Below are 20001 nucleotides of genomic sequence, written 5' to 3' on the forward strand. Positions count from 1 at the left end.
CGGCATGAGATCTGATGCGCTTGTAATCGCTGGTCCATAGGCCAGGGCAGCGAGCACGGAGACTAGCATCACATGGTCTCCACCAGTGCCATGGCCCTCGTTAAGGACACATATAGTACGCAACGGGTGGACAGAATATACCAAGGAATGAGGAAGGGAACCCGGACGAAGACGCGCCAGTAGTTTGCACTGTGGGAGAGTCGAGTAGGTGCAAAATTGCGGTGCATCGTTCACATGGTCTTGCGTTACATGGGGTTTACGTGAAAGTCGCAGCATGTTGGAAATGAAATGGTAGGCAAAGCCAAAGGGTGAATGGCAGGGTCGAGCCAGCAATCCTTGGCAGTCTGGTCTTATATATCCCCCATGATGTCTATGACGGTAAGCGGTACGTGAGATGCGATGTATGCAACTGGTAACAATCCGACTCAGATATTGGTGACATTCATATTTGGCCAGGTCCGGCTGTGATGTGATCGCAGCCCGTCCATATCAAAAGTGCCAAATCTTTGCAAACAGTGTTGCCACAAGTACATCTAGGTGCTGTATTGAATCTTTTGAAGGGTCTACTTTAGGCGCCGAGCCTCAACCGTCTTGACGAGTTCACGCCACCACTTCTCGCCCCACTGCACATAGGCCATGCCAAATGCACCACCGCCTAGATGCGCCCAGTGCGCAAATGTGCTCCATCCGAGGACAGCACCTGCTAGGTCATAGGCCATCAGCAATGGGAACGCCTGGCTAATGGTGAATGGCAGGAACGGCAGGAATATGAGCGCAATCTGTGAGTTTGGAAAGTACATCATGGTCGCACCGACCACCGCATACACGGCTCCACTCGCCCCCAGCGCAGGGAGAATCGCCAGCGGCCGTAGCGGCGACAGCACGTGGTTGGCCAGGCTAGAAATAACACCAGCCGACAGGTAGAATGCAGTAAACTGCTCGGCGCCCATCCGGTCAGCAACAGCCGACCCAAACGACATCAGCGCAATGGTGTTGAATGCGAAATGCCACACCTCGCGGTGGCTGAACGTGCTGGTCAGCAGCGTGTATGCACGGCCCGTCCGCGGATCATGCAAAAAGTACTTGGTCATCTTGGGCATCAGCCGCGGTACCTGCCACATTGCAAACACAGCGGCATTGATGCCCGCGATTGCATACACAACCCGCTTGCCAGGCGACATGCGGTACCACGAGTCTGAGCATGCCACCATGGTGCGTTTCAGCTCGCGTGGCATCCACCCCGGCAGGTGCGCGATCCGGCGGATGGTCTTCGCGTGCGGCTCCGAATACACCCCGTGTGCACGGCCCACCAGCCGCTGTACCTCCAAGTCGTTCATCAGGGCCCAAATCCGGTCCTCCTCATCGCCCACACTGCCTGTCCCGCCCAGGCCCAGCACGTTGAGGTAGCTCCAGGAGCGCTGCCGCATCCGTTCTCGGTGGTCTGCAAACGAGTTGGCACATAAGTAGAAGGCACCGCCGCTGAAGGCCAGCGACCAGAGGATCGGCCGGATAAACAGAACCCGCCCACCACTGGGTCCGCTGGGCCGATATTGCCATGTTGGTTCGGGCTGGGCCTCGTTGCGTAGCGGCGATGCTGACGGGTGAGACCGCCAACGGCCGGCCCGGTATGCGCGGAAACCAGTCGGTTGTGGCCACTTTGGCACGACCCGCGGCACGACCCGCGGCACGACCCGAGGCATTGAGCTGCTCCAGCACCCGAGTCTGAGCATCGTTAAATAGTTGAATTGGTGTTGAATGTGTCGAAGAAAGTTAAAGCGAAACAGCGAGCACCACAGTTGCTGGCGATGACTAAATCCTGCCAAAACGCTTGGCGATAATACCTTGAACTTGTCACGTGAATCTGATCTTGCCACTAATCCGATCATCGCTTGCTGCATTTTTCGTTTTTTTACAGCTACAAAAATAAAATAAAAAACTTTCATCGCATTGGCCGCTGCTCCTTGCAATTCTCCTCTTCACCAACCACTTTTCTATACCTGTATATCAAAACGCGGCCTCCACAGCTAGACATGGCTCCACGGAAGGGACGGAACGCAGCGGCCAAAGCCAAGGCTGCCAAGGGCGAGGCAACCTACACCATGGATCAGCTCCTGGCCAAGGCACAGGAACTGATGGACGACAACGAGCCCCAGACGGCATTGCAGTTTGCCGCGAAGGCGATTGAGATGGACGCAAACAACACACAGGCGCTGTTCCTGGCGGCGCTGATCCAGCTGGAAATGGGGTCTGTGGACCCGGCAATCAACTGCTTGCAAAAATGCGTGCAACTGTCGCCAGAGCGCGGCTTCGAGAAATACATGTACCTGGGCCAGTTCTCGGTCGAGCTCGAAGCCGTAAAGTACTTTGAGCTGGGTGTGCAGGCAATGCAGCGCGATCTGGCTGAGCTTCCGCAGGACTCGCTGCAGGCCGCTGAGCTGCGGCGTATGATGGCTGAGGCGTATGTGGCCATCACTGAAATCTTCCTGACCGACTGCTGCGACGAACCGGACGCTGAGCAAAAGTGCGAGCAGCTATTGCAGCTTGCAGTGGAGAGCGACCCAGAGTGCCCCGAGGTGTACCAGACGTTGGCGTCTGTGCGCATGAGCCAGGCGCGCCCCGACGATGCGCGCGAGTGCCTGAAAAAGGGCATGTCGCTGTGGATCAATAAGGATCCGAACGACCCGCAGATCCCGTCGTACGATAACCGGCTTGCGCTGGCGCGGCTTCTCTTGGAGGTTGACGAGAAGGAGGAGGCGCTGTCGTTGCTCGAGCGCCTGCAAAAGCAGGATGACGAGAATGTCGATCTGTGGTATCTGTATGGCTGGACGTATAAGCTGCAGGCGGAGGATACCAGCGAAGACGGGGACAAGGCGGATCTGCTGCGCTCGGCCCGCGCGTGTCTGAGGCGCGCGATCAAGCTGGCCCAGATGCAGGAGTACGAGGACGAGAGCCTGGTGGCTCACGCGCAGGAGCTGGTGACAGGCATCAATGAGCTGGTGCCGGATGACGGCAACGACGACGCCGAAGAGGAGGTTGCCGGCAATGAGGGCGAGTGGGAGGACGTGGCCAGCGACGACGACAATGCCATGGACACGATGTAATCGAGGAACAATGAGGTGCTGTTTAGTAGATAAATTGAGAACGTTGCAAACAAGCGAGGCGCACATGATCGCGACCCGATTCACGCTCGCGGCAGAGCTGCAACTTAAGCCGAACACCTCTTTCAGGCGCTGCCGAGGAGTGCCGATCTGCATGTCGCTGAGTGGATTTGAGAAGGAGCGCTTTTGGGGAGTGGCCAGTTTGATGACAAGATTTATCGAGTGAATCCCCTGTCGTACAGGAATTTACTAGTGCTGGCTGTTGTGTGTATTGCGGATCCACACACACGGAATAGTTGGAAAAACCGCTGCAGACCTTTTCTTCCCCTTTTCTCTCTTCTTTGCATTTCAAAACACTCTTAATAACATTCCCTAGCTCCCCTCCCCTCTTTCCTCTCGACACCTTTTGGTACAGCAAACCGCTCTCCACCGCTCTCTAAAGGTAAGCTTCTATCCAGAAATCTGGCAAGCCCTTGTGTGGGAATAAAATCGCTGCTGCCTCTTCCCAGAAAGGTGCACTACTGGCTTGGAGGACCGTAAACCGTGGGCTGCTATTGATAATAAACGGTCCGAGCGCTATCCGCTGCACCGACTGGACCCGGCTCTCTGGAGCTTTGGGTCAGTAAGCTCCCAGACGCCACAGATATCTAAAAATGGACCCAGCGGCCTTGTCTCTCCTTCTCTCCCATCCAATAACCACACATAGATCGTATAATGAAGTTCATCATCGCCCTCACTCTTGCCACGGTCGCCTCGGCCGAGACCTGGAAAATCACGAGCCTTGACCAGGGCACCCGTACCAACCTGTGCGCACTTCAGATCCAGTCGTGCCAGAACGACTGTGGCGGCGCCGACCAGGCCCCCATGGCCTTCTGTAACGAGAAGACTCTCGCCTGGGGCTGCGGTTGCCTGGAGCGCACTCCCAACTTCTCCCTCTGGAACTGGCCCGTGCCGGTCACCGACTGTAGGGGCTCCAGGGACGTCTGCCGCAATAACTGTAACGCGGCCTCCTCGGGTGACCGCAACGAGTGCTTCACCAAATGTGATGCCACCCACCAGTGCAGCACCGAAAACGCTCCGATTTCGTACACCAACTCGACTGGCGTCGATACCGCACCCATCTACGTCGGCCCAGCTGTCTCGTACAACGGCACCAAGCTGGGTGATCTGAACGATGGCAACAAGCGTCCGGACTCGGTCGAGGACTCGTCCTCTGAGTCAGCGTCAGCCTCAGGCTCCAAGCCTAGCGCGTCGGCCTCGGGCTCCAAGAACAGCGCATCGGGCTCTGCTGGTGACGAGAAGGCTAGCTCGGCTGCCAAGTCCGAGTCGACCAACGGCGCTGCATCCGTCAAGGCCTTCGGCTACGCCGGTGTGTCGCTGCTGGTTGCTGCTGGTGCCACCCTTCTCTAAACTCCTTCCCAAATAAACAACACTGCCATGACATCAAAAGAAAATAAACATTGGATTCTCTTGTTTTTGTGTAAAACCACCAACTACTTGCGACGGTCGTCTTTGTCGTCTGCGTCCCAAATTGACCGGCTATGATACAGCGAGCCGCCAAAGGATGTCGGGTGGGACATCTCGCGGTCAATCGGAATCCGGAACGGGTTGGTCAGTGCGTCCACCCCCTGATCGCTGCTCTGCTTTTGCTCGCGCTCGCGCTCGCGCTTGCGCACCGGCGCGCCGATTGGCTCAACCAGCGGCCGCCGTGGGTTGACAAGGCTGCCACCAAAAATCAGCGACTGTGTCTGCTCGGCAGCCGGCGTCGTACTGCGCAGCGAGAATGGGTCGGTGCTCTGCTGGCCGGCAGCTGCCTCGGGGAATACTGGCGAGGGGCGGTCGTTGACAGTGCTGCTGCGACCTGACTCGCGGCCATCGGCGCGCTCAAAATCCGGCCACCCGCTGCCTGCGCGAAGATCCAATGACTGGAACCGGAAGTGCGGGCTCGTGGCATTGCCCAGGACGCTGCGCTGGTCCAAGTTCTCAAACGAGCTCGTCAAAATCCTGTCCAGCGGCCGAGCATGGCCAGCTGATGCCATCGACGGCCGCTGGAAATCGCGACGGGCCAGGTCGCTCATCCTGCCGATGCTGCTGCCACCGCCACTACGCTGCCTGGCCGGTGTCGGGTAGGCCAGATCTGTGTCTTTCAGAATGCTCAGCGCGCTGGCCTCGGCAGTTGTTGTCGACAGCGACGGGTCTCCGGCACTGCTGCCCCACAGCGACGATCTTGTCAGCCGGCCAGCATCACGCACTGAGTTCACAGGGCTCAGATGGCGGACAAAATCCAAGTCGCTCGCAGCATCCAGCGGCGCGCCAGCGTTGATCAGGCTCAAGGAGTCAATTGCTGCCGACGACGTCGCCAGCGGTACACTCCTATCCCAAAACAGCAGCAGGTCACTGAGGTCGGCGCTACGTCTTGACCCTACACCGCTGATACTCATGCCCTGGGCGCTGCTGATCGCTGGCACCACCGCATCGCCAAACCCACCGCTCATGTTGGCAAATGACGATGACCTGGCGTGATTGAACCCACTGTTCTGGCTACTGCGCCTTACCGGCATCGTCTGCGCCTGGTACGCCAACGATGGTGGTTGAAGCTCGCCAAACGGATTCACCCTCGTCGGCGATGCAGCCAGTGGCAGTGGTGACGCAGTGCTGACTGCTGGCTGGTACCTGCGCATGGTCTGTGCATTAGCCAGTGCCTGCAGCCGCTGGCGCTCGCTGGTGGCCTCGTCGAGCTGCGGAATCAGCGCGCTGATTTCAGCCTGGATCTTCTCGGCCGACATCGCGATCCGCGACCGGTCGTCCTGCATGCGGTGCCGCCTGCGCACTGCCTCCTTGATTTGCGCATCGAGTTCAGCGTTCTTCTTCTCCTGCACCGTCAGCTCTGCCCGCTTAGCCTTTAGACTAGCTGCCAGATCCGCCTGCTGCGCCGTCAGTTCATCCAGCCGCTGCTGTGCTTTCTCGACCTCAGCCTTAATTGCACCGATGGTGTTCTTCAGCTCTTCCTGCTGCCGCCCGTGGTCACGCTTCTCCTTCTGCATCGTCTCCTCCAGCGCCCTCGCGCTTTTCGTATACTCCTCCGTCTTGCGCTCTTGGTCGCGCATCCGCTCGAGTGCGCGCTGCCGCCTGCCCATGGCATCGGTGATTGCTGTGTCCAGCCGTATCTTCTCGCTGTCCAGCCTGCGCTTTTCCGCCTCGAGCTCACGGATCTTGTCACGCTGAGCCGCCTTTGCCAGCTCCTCCTCCTTGCGCTTCGCCTTCAGCTCGTGGATCTCGCGCTGCAGTCTTGCGCGCTCTTCGTCGGCGTGCTCTCGCAACTCAGCAATACTGCGCTCTAGCGCATCCACTTCGTGCTGCGATGCCTCAATCTCTGCCTTAATACTCGCTGTATTCGCTTCATTTGCTGTCTCCGTCTTGGTACCGTTGGCCTTTTGCTGCTGCTGCTGCTGCTGCTGGGCCTCACCCCGCGACAGCGTGCTGACAAATACTGGTTGGGAGGCTGTGCGTCCCCGGCTCTGCGACACCGCCCAAATGCGCAGCTGGTACATGTGTGCGCTCTGCAGTCCGCGGATCCTCGTATAATCCTCGGAGCCGCTGCATGAGCCAACGATATGGCCATTGACCTCGATTTCGTACCGCGCCACCCGCGCTTCCCTCAGCCCCTTGCGGTCGATGCTGATCAACCCGTTGCCAATAGTCAAGACTGTGCTGGCCAACTCTGCCCGTCCATCACCCGGCGCCAACGTCGTTGATTGCACACCCTGCGCATCGCCCACGCCTATGCTGTTCGTGGCACCGCCAGGCCCAAAGATGCCCGGCGAATTATCAGAGTCGCCCGCTGTAACAATGCTCTTTGGCATGGCTGCCCAGCTGACAATGACGCTGGTATCCCGAATTTCGACAATGCCCAGCCTTGGTGCCGGTGGCGGAATAATCCCCAGCAACAAACAAGCCGGGTCCAGCAATCTCTCGAGCCGCCGGGCATGGTGGTATGCGAGCCACAGGATCCCAAACGATGTGCAGTATGCTGCTATCGGTGCCTGCAGGTACTCGGGCAGAATCGAGCACCACGGGTTGCCGATGCGCGCCAGACTCATCACCGCTGTCAGCGCCCAGCCCTTCGAGTCCAGCCCATGCACTCCGCGCACCAGTAGCATGCACACCACAATCGTCGAAAACAAGGACGTCGTTGTGTACGGCACCATGTAGAATATCGCTACATTCACTACCGTCATGGCCACTGTCAGCAGAGCGAAAAACACCACGGACATGCCGAACGCCTGTACAAACACCGAAAACGAGAAAAACGTAAACACCAGCCATTCTGCTGGCATATGCAGGTCCATGATATCGAACAGAAACACGCCCGCCCACGCTACCAATGCTGCTGTGGCCCGGTGCCGATTGAAGAATGCCAGGACCTCGTCCCACCAGAGCTCGAGCTGCCGTCCCAGATCATCCTCACCAGCTGTCTCGCTGTTGCTAGCTCCTGTCTCTGGGCCATTGGTTGTGGAAAACAGCGACGGTGCTGCGCTCGACTGCCCTTTTTTAGCTGTGTTGCCATTTGGAGCTGGCGAATTGCCGTCACTCCCAATTCCCGCCGCCGGAATTGCTGTCGCTCCTGTTGGCTGCTGCTGCTGTTGCTTTTCAGCCTTCATAGGGCGGGAGTCGATACGACTATAATAATAATTGTAGGAGAAAACGACAAATGCGAAAAAAAGACTCGTTTTTCTCAGAAATGCAAACTGGAGTGCCAAACACCAGTGGAAGCAAAAAAGCGATAGTAGGAAAATTCCAAACAACCGCTGAGGTGCGTCGCACAAAACAAAAAAAACCTCTGCTGCGCCGCGATAAATCTGATTTCTACCAGCAACACACTCCATCATGCGCAAGTGCCTGTTGCCCGCTTTCAGTCAGGTACAGCGCATGCCAGATGCTCGGCTGTCACAGTGCACTAACGAGCGTGTGGGTGCCACTTTGATTGATGAATATGCAGGTCATTTTATGTGTCTGCTGTGTGGTTTATTGTTTGCAAATGAAGCGCTTGTCGGTAAGTCCAGGGCGAGAGGAGCAGCAGTAGGGTGCGGACATTTGCCTAGCCATTGCTATGTCGCTGAGAGGCATATGCTGTCTTGGTCTAACTGCTTGACCACGTATTGAAAAGAGTCGCCGCTAGCTTAGGTCAACCACAAGGCGGCATCACCATTTAGCCGCGATCCGCTCAGAGCAGCACTATTTGAAAGGCGTGCCAAGAGAACTGTAGGTGACAAGCCATTAGCACTCTTTGACAAGTAGAACAACTACAGAACCATTTTGGCAGCTGGCCAGCTGCTCTTTCTTGTCTCCTCAGCCTTTTTTTGCACATTAGATACATGGCCTCCACTACTATTGACCCGCTTTCTCATACATCTTTCTCTTCTCTGCGAGCTGATAGCAGCCCAGTCAAGAGCAACGGCGTGGATATCCACCAGATGGACCTGCTGAGTGGCACGGTAGCTCTGCTGGGTGTGGCATCTATAATCCTGCAGGCCATCCGCACTCCGCTGAAGTTTTCATACCCGCATTTTGCTGTCTTTTTGAAATGGCTCGAGGCAAGCATCGAAAAGGATCTGGACGTGTTTCTCAACTCTTGTACAAAGGACTGCGACACACGCTGCTATCAGCTTACGAGAAATGCACTACTGAGAAGACTCAGCAGCAATATCTTTGTCGAGGGAACACCGGGCTGCAACGGAGGTAAATCGGTAACTGCCGATGACTTGAAGGAGACTATCAAGGAAGGTGGTGGTGATGCGCTGATTGAACTGGCGCGTATTGGTGGGTACCCACGAATGAAGGCCCTTCGCAGAGCCGTGTACCTTACCCGGCATGCTCCTAAGCAACTCGAAACCATCGTGGTCTGGCAATGGATTGGTGTGGTGGTCCACTGGCTGATCTTTGACCTCACCACCCTCCTCATTCCCGCAGTTTTAAGTGCCACCTACTGGGTTGGGCGTGTCTTTCGGGGTGGAGCACATAAAATGCGCCCACAGATGGCATGCACTCCTTTCATATCGAAGAGGCTTATCAGCTACGATATGCTGGAGCTAGCCAAGCATCGCATACAGATCCAGCACCAGCCATGGGTCCGCTTTGGCACGTATTTCATGCTTGCTGAGCTGTCGGAAAAGCCTATCAGTGTTCGCGCGTGGGGAAAAGACGACCGACAAGACACATGCGACCATCTAGTGCATCCACTTGTCTACGACCGGAGGATCTGTTCGCAGATTTCCACTGACCAGTGCTCTGTGGCCCGGATGCTGTACACTGTTTCCCTACTCAGTATCCGGACGATGCTACTCTGCAGCAACATCGCGTTTGTCCCAAACTACGTCATACTCAGTGGGCACAGTAACCTTGATTTGAAGAGGATGGGCCCGATGCTCTTGGTCAACAACGGCACGCTACACGGACTTTATGAGCTCATGTACCAGGTGGGCAGTCAGGGCAATGGAGATCTGGATAAACATGCCAGAGAGCGCCTTCTTGGTTCGTATAGGCAATTGACTGAGAGGATGCGAGGAAAACTTGGCGACATGATATGCGAAGGTAGTCAGACGAGCATCCTGCTTAATCTTGCCTTGGCCAGTATGCAGGATAATAGTGTCAATGAGGCCCGCGACCTTGTAGCCCAAATGCCGGGTACCCAGAATCCTGCAAACCAGTTCGAGCTTGCTGGTGTCAAAATTGACCCAGAGTCATTTCTCTCTGTCTATCAACACCGGCTCGTCATGAACACCACTATCGGGTTGCTCATAGAAAGCGTCCAAACATTCGACCTGCACTGGGGCGCAACTACTTGGTTACTCCAGCTATTTCTCCGTGCTTACGAGGACGTGAACCTGACTGATGACCACAGCACATGCAGCAGTGAGACTGCCAACCCCGGGAAAATCCGCGGGAGAGTAAAGGCACTGTGCTTTTTACCGTTTCAGCCCAAGCTACCCCATCCACCAGCAGGAGCAGATGAGCGGCAGAGGGATATGCCAATGGCGTCTAAGCTGAAGGACAAGGGATTCCAAAGCATCTTTAGATCTGCGTGGTCCCCTTTTGGCTGTAACGAGGCCGGTCAGTTGCTCAGCGCTCCTCCTGCGTGGTGCGTCTGTCGGCGCCATTGCACAGGATTGTGCACTCTTGTCGTGGAAAGATGGAAGCTGCTTGTCTCGGCCCCTCTTTACCAGCACACCCCCTATATATTCGATAGGCGTACTGAGCCTGGCACTGAATCCTCCCCCTTGCTCCCTGACTCGATTATACCCATCGTACCCCTCATCTGCTCGACGAATATACGCTTGCTGAATAGGCACATCAAGAAAATGGGATGGATTGGCAAAACCACAGCCGAAGCTGGTGATAATGGTATACCTACCTCCTCGACACCCGAACAGACGAGCAATGCCATCACTGCACTGCCACCGGGACCGCTTACTGATCATCTCTACCAGAAACTATACAGGATACTGGTTATCTCTCGGGGACGAATTTACACCTGGGACCTCGATAAAACATCCAATGTAGTTACGGAGTCAGTGAGCTACTTTTGCAAACCCGAAACAGTCTCCGTCAGTGGCACATTGTTGACGGTCTATGAAGCCGACGCTCAAGCAATAAAGGGCACAGAGACTGTGGCTGTTAACACTGCAGGCCATACAGGCGATCATCAGCAGCCACCAGAACTGTCCTTGTCTCCTATTGCCTGGCGGTATGACTCTCATAATTCCCCATGCTTGTCAGAAGAGCAGCTGGCAACACATTAGCAGCTCGCTATTTATTAAGCATGAATAATATTCTTGAACACATACATATGGCAGATGCACATGATAGGAGTAATGACAGTGGTGTGTCTACTGGTATTGGTGAGCCTACAATAATTAGATTTGTGACCTGGTATAAAGCACCTAGCGATGAGCACACATGCAGACGCCGCATAGAGCCCCACATTCGGCAGCTCCTGGGTATTTTCCTCCTGCCAGTTTTATTGGCCGAAGGGTACTGATTTTCAAGAGGATTCTCACAGAATAATTTTGCTCTTTCTGGACTCCTTGCCAGCCTTTTTGCGCAGCCAGACCGCTTCTCCTGACAGATATAAAAACTCAAGACGATACTCCCAAACTTAACCTCATCAGAACCTCATCATTCTTTTTCCTATCGAGCTACTCACACCAAAGATTATCGCCATGGATAACCTCCCGCCGCATGTCATTGACATCATCATCTCGTACACTATCGGACAGGACAAGTTGAGACCTGAGCTCCGGACTGACACCAGCCCGCTTACTGTGCCGCGTACTCTGTACCCGCTGATGAGCGTTAATCGTGAATGGCGACGTGTCGCCAGTAACTTCATCAATAAATCTGCTGGTATCCTAATCAGGGACCCTGATGGAATCTATCAGTATCGGTTGTACCGACGCGGCCAGGAAACGCCTGAGCAGGCCCAGCCTCTTGAGGATATCGTTGCGACCGGGTTTGAGCGGCATGTCCGCCATTTGCAACTCAATTTACCCATTGAGAGTATCGCAGACGGCACGGCATACTCAGCGATCGACTCGCTGCTCAGCTCGTGCAAGGGCAAGCTCAACAGCGTCCAGACAGTATCTCTCCGCATTGCGACCAACTGTTTTCCTACGTTCAATCAGTTTCTTATGATGCGGGATACCGTAGCCAGCCCGCAGGAGCAGGCCAATATCGAGCGCGAGGTTTCCCAGAATGTTGGTCGTATCGGCAAGCTGCTGAAGAAGGTGGTGCCAAACATCGTTTCTGTGGTTTATTCCGGTGTGCATCACCTCAGATTCAACAACCGGCCTCTAAATAACGCTCTTTTGTCAGCGTTGCTGGGTGGTGCGCCATCAGTCCAGTATCTGAGCATACTGGTAGGCGATTTTTCACATACTGCTTTGGAGAGTGGGCTGGCACCCAATGTCAAGCACATGCACATTGACTTGGATTCTTCCAGCAGCGACAGTATACCTGAGCTGGCTGCTCGCTATGCGAATTGTCTGGAGACTCTGAGCGTTGAGTCCAGTGACAAGTATATGCTCTGCAGACTGTTCAAGAACTCTGTAGATGAGTCACCCGTAGTGTACCCGAATCTACGTACATTCGTGGCGTCATGCGGGTATCGCTGGAGTGGCAATGAAGAAACATACAATTTTAGGGTCAACCCTTTCCCGGAGCTGCAGCGGCTCATATGCAAGGGTGTCTTCCCATTTACTACTAGCCGTGTGCTTCACTGGATACGGCCTACGATCGAGGTGATGGAGATTAATTTCCGTGACCACTTTTACAACCGGTTTGTCGAGGACGGCGTGTTCAGTGCTGGTTCATTCCCGAACCTGCGTCATGTCAAACTGTCATGGTTTGAGGATTCCAAGCATATCTCGATTGTCGACCCATCACCCGAACTCCCACGTGTGCTATCACTCAGCCCTATCATCAAAAAGGTTGTCTTCGATACACCAGTTGCTAGTCTCAAAATTCCAAGAGTCGCTCTGCATACGTACAGAACTCTAAAGGATCTGGATCTGAGCGGTATTCAGCTCACTATCTTACAGTCGATCCTGCTGATCAGCACCTCTCCTGAGCTTCATACAGTGACATTGTCCCTGAAGTCCAGCCATAGTGCAAATGAACGAGGGAGCATAAGTGACGCCAAAATCAAAGAGTTTCAGGAGAAGAACATATGCACTGGAAATCCGAAACTGATGACGTTGAGGATAAGGACGACTAAATTCCCCACACGTTTGTGTGCTGCGCAACATACCCTGCTACTGGCCAGTGTTTTCAAATCACTACAGCGTATCGAGGTTTGCAGCCTTGATAAGATACGCAACGCAGCAACTCTCGCGGCATTTGACAAGGCAAAGGAGCTCAACATCTTTGACAACGATAGAGAAGACCGGATCCGGTGCATGGTGGTTGTGTTGGTTCGCAAGTAGGGTTTAAAGGGCTGTAATCAGGAAAAATATACGCCAAATGGTGCAGCTTGACATAAAACGCTCTGCAATAGATTATTATTCAAATGTATAATGGATGTTGATAAAACAACATAGAGATCTGAGACAACAAGTGTACAGCAAGTTAGGATATTGGTAGACCTAATGTGGCATGTAACTAGTGTCAGTAAAGAAACTGCTGAGACTTGTAGCTACACTGGCGTGTGCTAAGTTATGTAGTGCACCCACTATACCCTTGCGTGAGCACTATGACGTGGATTTAGGAATCAGAATCAGTCATGCAACAGCATGGTGCTTTTTCGCAGTCTTTCATACTTTTCAATGTATATTTGGGTATTTCAGCCCGCTCCTCACTGAGCTATAAAGTTCATACCCATCTAACAACAAATAGATCAACGGGCTGTCCGAGAACTCCGCGGATAGATTGCCTGTTGTATATTAGTGACTGCATGCATTCGAGATATCGTGCCACAGGTACTGGGAGCGCAGTGAAAAAGGATACGCTTTTCCGATCAACTCATTCCCAGAACTTCGGCGGCTCATATGCTAAGATATGTATCCATTTCCATCTAGGGATACAGTTTGTTGGATCCAAACCAAGGTGGAGGGGGTGGAGACTTGCCCGAGTTGCGAAATTTATGAGATCCATTAGAGAACGCGCATTCGCACCTGACTTGTTCCTAAGTTTGCACTATATGGATCTGGCATGGTCTGTAGTTCAAACTAAGCATCTGAACTCCGGCTCATCATGCGAGGTTGCACATGTCCTATTGCCTAGTCCCGATCTCGAATAGGGGATATTTTATTCAAGCACCCTTCTTCTGGTCAATGCAATGACTGATATGTATAAGTATGAGGATGCGAAGGAGCTGAGCCTGGATAATGGTCAGTTCACCATTATGGAGGCGATCCAGCTGTTCAACATGTTCCTGGAACTGCAGTTGGTGATGTTGGTGCTGAAAGACACCAATGACGTCAGCAGATGAGGCCATATTTCTGACGCCGAAATTGAACGGTTCCTGCAAAAGAATGCGACGTTGGCCAGCTCCATCCTCAGAACCCTGAGCTTCAAAGCAGTTGGCAGTGGATCATATTGGCGTGCTGCGCATCACATCTTGCTGCTGGCAAGTATGCCTACGTTCGTCAAGAGAATCAGGCTTCGCGGGGACGATAGAAAGTGAGAGGAAATTGTTGCAGCCATCAGTAAGGCCATAAACCACAGGTGCTTTGACAGCGACGGGCAAGGCTGGATTCAACGCATGAAAGTTTGGCTACCTAGTTGTCACATTGATATGCATTTCGATTTCTCCTCCGATGAGCCGAGTCAGATACAAAGTCAGGCCGGCTGACAAGAGTCGAGCCGATATTAGTGCAAGACAGCCAGGTAGCAGATCTCTGAGCAACCTCATCTCCGCTTCTCAAGAACTAAAGCTCAGTGCTTAGGTACCTCCACTTCTTTCCTAGGGATTTGCAGTTTGAATTATTAAAGCAAATGGCGGCACAGCAAGCAGCGCGAAACACCGCAGTAACGGTGCTGGGCGGCGGAATAAGTGGGCTGAGCACGGCCTACTACCTTGCACAGCGGCTGCCCTCAACGGCGATGGTGACGCTGATCGAGGGCTCGCAGCATGTGGGCGGATGGGTGCGGTCGGAGCGGCGACAGATCGGCTCTGGGGTATCGGCGCTGGCCGAAAAGGGGCCGCGGACACTGCGCACAGGCGAGTCGCGCGAGGCGCTGGCGGTGCTTGAGCTTGTAGACGATCTGGATCTGCGCGACTCGGTGGTGACGGCATCGCGCGAGTCAGCCGCAGCGCAGAACCGGTACATATACTATAACAGGCACCTGAACCGCATGCCTACGGGTATTGGGTCACTGGTAACGGGGGTTCCTGCGGCGGTGCGGTGCCTGGCGGGCGGAGTGTGGCAGGACCTGTTCACGCGCAAGAACACGCCCGAGGCCACGGACGAATCGATCCACGAGTTCATCAGCCGGCGGTTCGGGCGCGCGGTGGACGACAACCTGGCGTCGGCGGTCATGCATGGGATCTATGCAGCTGATACGAAGGACCTGAGCGCACGTGCGCTGCTGTACCCGTTCTGGCTGGCAGACCAGACAGGCAAGCACGGCGTGATCCGCGGATTGCGACGTGTAGCGAAGCTCTCGCGCGCACGGCATGCGCGATTTGCGCAGCGCGATGCCGAGGAGCGTGTCGAGATCGCGAAGCGGCGCGTGCAGAACCGTGGGTTCTGGGACATGATGGGCGATGCCAGCATGTATTCGTTCGAAGGTGGGCTGCAGACGCTGACTGATCGGCTCTTGGCGGATCTGACTCAGCGCCCCAATGTTGAGATACTGCGCGGCACGCCCGCACAGCGCGTCAGGCTCACTGCTGATAATGCGATGGCGGAGGTTGGGCTGGCAGACGGGCGTGTGGTGCGCTCGCATCACGTGGTCAATGCTCTGCCGCTGCCGCAGCTCAAGACGCTGTTCAGCGGTGCGTCGCCGGCGTTGGTCGATGAGACGCCGTATGCGAGTGTCTCTGTGGCCAACGTGACGTACGCCAAGCGCAGCATTGCACCCATCGACGGCTTCGGGTATCTCGTGCCGCGCGCGTCTTCGCACGACTCGGCGGCTCTTGGCGTGGTGCTCGACTCGTGTGCGCTGCCACAGCAGGACGGCAACGAGGAGATCTCGCGGCTCACGGTGATGCTGGGCGGTGCGACGCGTGACTCGGCACAGCTCGAGCAGGATGCGCTGGAGACGCTGCGGAAGCACCTGGGCATAAGCGAGACGCCGGCGGACATTGACATCACGGTCGCACGCGAGTGCATTCCGACGTATACGGTCGGATATGTGGACCGGCTACGCGCAATGCACGAGTGGGTGGCGGGGGTGATGCAGGGGCGGATGAGCGTCGTGGGCGCAGCGTATGGCGGCCCGGCGGTGCCGCACTGTGTGCTGCATGCACGTGACCTGGTACAGTCCTTGAACCTTAATGCACTGACAGCGCAGCCGCTGGGCGTCACAGGGCTGGAGGAGATCATGCGCAGCTTCGAGTAAACCATTTCTCTCTTTGAAAAATACACATTTTGTCCCATGAGTTTGCACAGGCACGACGCAGCGCCGATCTCGCAAGATGACTACTTCAAGCTTAACGCGCCATTCCGCCTGTGGCTACGCAAGGAGCGCAACACGTACTTTGATGAGCTGCCCACCGACAAGGCCCGCAGACACTTTGCCTCCTTTGTGCGTCGCTGGAATGCCGGCAAACTGCGCTCGCGCTACTACCAGGCCGACCCGTCTCTAACCGGTCTGCCTGCAGGCACCGCCACACGGCACTCCTGGGGACACACGCAGGGCACCACGCAGGGTTCCACGCAAGGCCCCACATTGCCCAGCAAAGATCAGGCGAAAAACAGCTCGAAGCGGTTCCATCATGAGCAGCGCGAGCGCGAGCACGAGCGCCGCAAGCGCAGCCGCCGAGAAGACCGCGACCGCACCGAGTTGATTCTCGACGAGGTCGCGCCCAAGGAGACCGGGCGCGAGGCAAAGATCCTGAAGCGGCGCGCCAAGAGCCAGCATTTGCACCAGGACAAGTCCATGGATGCTACTTTAGATGATAGCGAGCTTTACGGCGACGCCGGCAGTGAGTTCCGGAAATTGGTGCGTAGTCGCGATCAGCGCCGAGCTGCAAAGCAGGGCTCACTGGAGAAACAGGCAGCTGCGAGCGATTTGCGCGAGAAGGAGCGCCAGACCATCGAGAGATACCGCCAGATGGCGCTGGAGAGCAAGGAGCTTGGCCGCGGCATGTTCGCCGAGGACTGATTTAATCTATGATCACTGGCCCTGCAGTTGGTAAAATTGCAGCCTCTCAGCTTTTTTTTTTCAACCCCCTTTTTCACCTCCCGTCGTCTTAATAACACAGCATTTTTCTAATGGGCACACATAAGAGCGACAGGAAGGAGCGCACAGACAAGAAGCGGAAGCGCAAAGAGCCAGAAGATGGCGCTGCAGTAGCCGAGAAGCCCACAAAGAAGGATCGCAAGGAGAAGAAGTCCAAGGACAAGGACAGCAAGAAGGATCGGAAGGCTAAGGAGGAGAGAAAGAAGGCCAAGGAGGATAAGAAGAAGGCCAAGGAGGAGCGCAAACGGTTAAAGGAGGAGAAAAGGAGGGCCAAGGAGGAGAAAAAGGCAAAGGAGGAGAAACAGGCCGAGCCTACCGACACACCAGATGCAACAGTCCAGGCGACTTCAGAGCCCGAGGGTCTGCAGCGGTTCCCCGACTTTTCGCAGGAGCAGCAGCTGTCGACGGAATCGGCGCTGGCGGCCGCGCGCATGGGAATCCCACACTGGCTGGCCCATCCAACGACCATCGACCGCGACCTGACCGTAGCGGCCACCGACGACCGCTTCGCGCTCTCGCCGCACACACTCGCGCGGTGCACGCAGGAGGGGATCACTGATCTGTTCGCGGTGCAGGCAGCCGTGATCCCGGTCTTGCGGGCTGCCCACGCACTGTCGCGGCTGCGGCAGCATGTGCGTGATCTGTGCGTATCGGCGCCCACGGGCTCGGGAAAGACCCTGGCGTATGTTCTGCCGATTGTCGAGAAGCTGCGCCAGCGGCTGGTAGTGCGGCTGCGGGCGCTGGTGGTGCTGCCGACACGCGACCTGGCAATGCAGGTCAAGGAGTGCTTTGACCGCTTCTGCCTAGGCACGGATCTGCGCGTGGGGCTGGCCACCGGTGACGTGTCGCTGGCGCGCGAGCAGGCGATGCTGGTGGAGACGGCGCCGGTGCGTGTGGGCGGTGCCAGCAAAGTGGATATTCTGGTGTGCACCCCTGGCCGCCTTGTTGACCACCTGGCGACACCCAATTTCTCTTTGCAGCACCTAGAGTTCTGGGTCATGGACGAGGCCGACCGTCTGCTGGGCGATGCCTACCACGAATGGCTGCCGCGCGTGCAGGCCGCCGTGGAGACTGCACGTCCGGCAGAACCGTCTGCGGTGCCGGTGCATGACGCGTGCACGGTGCGCGATCCGCTGATCAAGCTCCAATTGCTTGCGCGCCCGGCGCCGCGCATCCAGAAGCTGCTGTTCTCAGCCACGCTGACGCAGGACCCGGCGAAGCTGGCGCGTCTGCAGCTGACCTGCCCCCTGTACATAGCCATTGCCCACGGCCCGGGCACCTTCTCGTTCCCGGCGACTCTGCGCGAGCACTACGCGACATGCGAGCCGCGCGACAAGCCGCTGATGCTCCTCTACATGCTGTGGCAACGCCGGGTGGCCGGTGCCGTGTGCTTCGCCAAGTCCCTGGAGGCCGCCCACCGTCTGGCGCAGATTGTGCAGGCGTGGGCTGCTCAGGTGCCCGATGCCAACATCACTGTGGCCGAGTATTCGAGCGACCTGCAGGCTGCCGAGCGTTCCCGCATCATGCACATGTTCAGGCGCGGCCAGATCACGCTGCTGATTTGCTCGGACCTGATTGCCCGTGGGCTGGATGTCGGCCATGTTGAGGCCGTGATCAACTACGATGTACCGACGCATATGAGCCAGTATACTCACCGCGTGGGCCGCACCGCGCGTGCTGGCCGTGCGGGTTCAGCGTACACGCTGGTCGAGGCTTCGCAGGCCTACCATTTCAAAAAAATGCTCAAGGAGAATGACCACTGGGAGCCGTTCGTTAGCAGAATCAACCCCGAGGCGGCTGTTCTTGAGACCCTCCGTGCGCAGTACGAGAAGGCCCTGGAGCAGGTCAGCGAGATTTACAACTGACATTGTTCCATGGATACACTATGAAAACTACATTGTATTGACCACCCGCCATGGGTACGTGCATTTTGCTGGGCAACGGAGCTTTCCCCAAACTCTGCGAGAATGCGAAGGTCAGGCTGCCCCACGTTCCGTTCCCCACAGTAGCATCTAGACCTATTATGCAACAGTCAAATATCAGGCTAGAGACATGTCTGTTATTGCAATCAGCAAGAAAAATATACTCAAGCCAGCCTAGCTCGGGGTCTTCTTGACGAACCTGTCCACATGGAGAATCGCCGGGTTGCCCGAGTCCTTGGACCAGAACTCGATGCGGCCAAACTGGGTGCCAATGTAGACCGAGAACTGCCCCGAGGTCGCATTGCGGCATGCCCCGGTAATATCCACCGGACCCATGTTGTTATTCGCAGGCACAGTAACCGTGGCGACCTGGCCGCCGGCATCCGGTGCATTATTGGCTGTGACCGTGCTCTCGTCCCAGTTCGACGACACTGCCTGCCAGAACACCACTGTGATGTCAGACTGCAGTGGCTGGGTGAATGCCGGGATTTGGATCTGGCACGAGCGTACCAGCGACCCGTCATACGGCAAGGTGAACCCAATCAAGGCACGGATGTACGCCAGCCCGCCGGTGTTAGCCACCAGCGTGTTGTTATGGCCCAAGGTGCACTCGTAGCAGTTGCGGTTCGGGCAGTCCGGGCAGGACACGGTTGAGCGCATGATGGTCGAGTCCTTGGTGGCCGGGGTAGATTGAGATTGGGCTTGGGCCGGGTGCACACTGACCAGCAGGAAAGCGAGCAGCGAGAGCTGCGCGATGATGATGCTAAGCAGACGCATTCTTGACTATAAAGCTTGTTTAAAGGGGTATTTATAAAACAAGTTTGGAGGTTGGATGAAGAAAAACGGGGAAGGTTCCTGGAGGTCACACATTTATACTCGCCCGACCTATATTTCGCCATGTACTTTACACATGGCTCTGAAACATTTTTGTCAGCTCAGGGAACCAGGCACTGTGAGAACACACAGCTACGTTAATGAGGGTCGATGTTGTTGCGGATCTTTTTTTATGTCCGCCCCTGGTGCGAATAAAAAGGCAGCTCCCACTCCTAAATATACCAGTGTCAGACGACTCAATTGTA

At 55.9% G+C, this 20001-nt stretch overlaps 10 protein-coding genes across 10 annotated transcripts; 7 read left to right on the forward strand and 3 right to left on the reverse strand.

The window, feature by feature from the left end:
- Positions 1–563: 563 nt before the first annotated feature.
- On the reverse strand, positions 564–1211 carry DL89DRAFT_225397 (rhomboid-domain-containing protein; the record flags this gene model as incomplete). The annotated part of the gene is made up of 1 exon (XM_040884750.1): positions 564–1211. The coding sequence occupies one exon, from the start codon at positions 1209–1211 to the stop codon at positions 564–566; it is 648 nt and encodes a 215-aa protein (XP_040741625.1).
- An 888-nt stretch (positions 1212–2099) lies between these two features.
- Positions 2100–3101, forward strand: DL89DRAFT_275444 (TPR-like protein; the record flags this gene model as incomplete). Its single annotated transcript, XM_040889306.1, has 1 exon — positions 2100–3101. The coding sequence occupies one exon, from the start codon at positions 2100–2102 to the stop codon at positions 3099–3101; it is 1002 nt and encodes a 333-aa protein (XP_040741626.1).
- Positions 3102–3986: 885 nt separating this feature from the next.
- DL89DRAFT_203349 (uncharacterized protein) lies at positions 3987–4223 on the forward strand (the record flags this gene model as incomplete). The annotated part of the gene is made up of 1 exon (XM_040884025.1): positions 3987–4223. A coding segment is annotated over one exon (237 nt), but the record flags the coding sequence as incomplete, so codon positions are not given.
- A 182-nt stretch (positions 4224–4405) lies between these two features.
- Positions 4406–8128, reverse strand: DL89DRAFT_302639 (uncharacterized protein). The gene has a single exon (XM_040890854.1). The coding sequence runs from the start codon at positions 7985–7987 to the stop codon at positions 4592–4594; it is 3396 nt and encodes a 1131-aa protein (XP_040741628.1). The 5' UTR covers positions 7988–8128; the 3' UTR covers positions 4406–4591.
- A 325-nt stretch (positions 8129–8453) lies between these two features.
- Positions 8454–10941, forward strand: DL89DRAFT_268988 (uncharacterized protein). The gene has a single exon (XM_040888108.1). It carries the CDS (start codon positions 8474–8476, stop codon positions 10895–10897), a length of 2424 nt encoding a protein of 807 aa, XP_040741629.1. The 5' UTR covers positions 8454–8473; the 3' UTR covers positions 10898–10941.
- Positions 10942–11278: 337 nt separating this feature from the next.
- On the forward strand, positions 11279–13146 carry DL89DRAFT_268989 (uncharacterized protein). The gene has a single exon (XM_040888109.1). The coding sequence runs from the start codon at positions 11318–11320 to the stop codon at positions 13076–13078; it is 1761 nt and encodes a 586-aa protein (XP_040741630.1). The 5' UTR covers positions 11279–11317; the 3' UTR covers positions 13079–13146.
- Positions 13147–14514: 1368 nt separating this feature from the next.
- On the forward strand, positions 14515–16192 carry DL89DRAFT_268990 (Protoporphyrinogen oxidase). Its single transcript, XM_040888110.1, has one exon. The coding sequence runs from the start codon at positions 14589–14591 to the stop codon at positions 16155–16157; it is 1569 nt and encodes a 522-aa protein (XP_040741631.1). The 5' UTR covers positions 14515–14588; the 3' UTR covers positions 16158–16192.
- Positions 16165–17037, forward strand: DL89DRAFT_268991 (uncharacterized protein). The gene has a single exon (XM_040888111.1). It carries the CDS (start codon positions 16194–16196, stop codon positions 16920–16922), a length of 729 nt encoding a protein of 242 aa, XP_040741632.1. The 5' UTR covers positions 16165–16193; the 3' UTR covers positions 16923–17037.
- Positions 17038–17431: 394 nt separating this feature from the next.
- On the forward strand, positions 17432–18685 carry DL89DRAFT_206622 (DEAD-domain-containing protein; the record flags this gene model as incomplete). Its single annotated transcript, XM_040884098.1, has 1 exon — positions 17432–18685. A coding segment is annotated over one exon (1254 nt), but the record flags the coding sequence as incomplete, so codon positions are not given.
- Positions 18686–19009: 324 nt separating this feature from the next.
- DL89DRAFT_36474 (uncharacterized protein) lies at positions 19010–19957 on the reverse strand. The gene has a single exon (XM_040891578.1). The coding sequence runs from the start codon at positions 19697–19699 to the stop codon at positions 19097–19099; it is 603 nt and encodes a 200-aa protein (XP_040741634.1). The 5' UTR covers positions 19700–19957; the 3' UTR covers positions 19010–19096.
- Positions 19958–20001: the final 44 nt, after the last annotated feature.

The sequence above is a fragment of the Linderina pennispora genome (genome assembly GCF_002104995.1).
Source record: "Linderina pennispora strain ATCC 12442 chromosome Unknown DL89scaffold_11, whole genome shotgun sequence".
Classification (NCBI taxonomy): Eukaryota; Fungi; Kickxellomycota; class Kickxellomycetes; order Kickxellales; family Kickxellaceae; genus Linderina; species Linderina pennispora.

Excerpts from the sequence above, each read along its gene's own strand:
- DL89DRAFT_268990 (XM_040888110.1), top strand. The coding sequence starts at position 14,589 with ATGGCGGCACAGCAAGCAGCGCGAAACACCGCAGTAACGGTGCTGGGC.
- DL89DRAFT_36474 (XM_040891578.1), bottom strand. The coding sequence starts at position 19,699 with ATGCGTCTGCTTAGCATCATCATCGCGCAGCTCTCGCTGCTCGCTTTC.
- DL89DRAFT_268989 (XM_040888109.1), top strand. The coding sequence starts at position 11,318 with ATGGATAACCTCCCGCCGCATGTCATTGACATCATCATCTCGTACACT.
- DL89DRAFT_302639 (XM_040890854.1), bottom strand. The coding sequence starts at position 7,987 with ATGATGGAGTGTGTTGCTGGTAGAAATCAGATTTATCGCGGCGCAGCA.
- DL89DRAFT_268991 (XM_040888111.1), top strand. The coding sequence starts at position 16,194 with ATGAGTTTGCACAGGCACGACGCAGCGCCGATCTCGCAAGATGACTAC.
- DL89DRAFT_268988 (XM_040888108.1), top strand. The coding sequence starts at position 8,474 with ATGGCCTCCACTACTATTGACCCGCTTTCTCATACATCTTTCTCTTCT.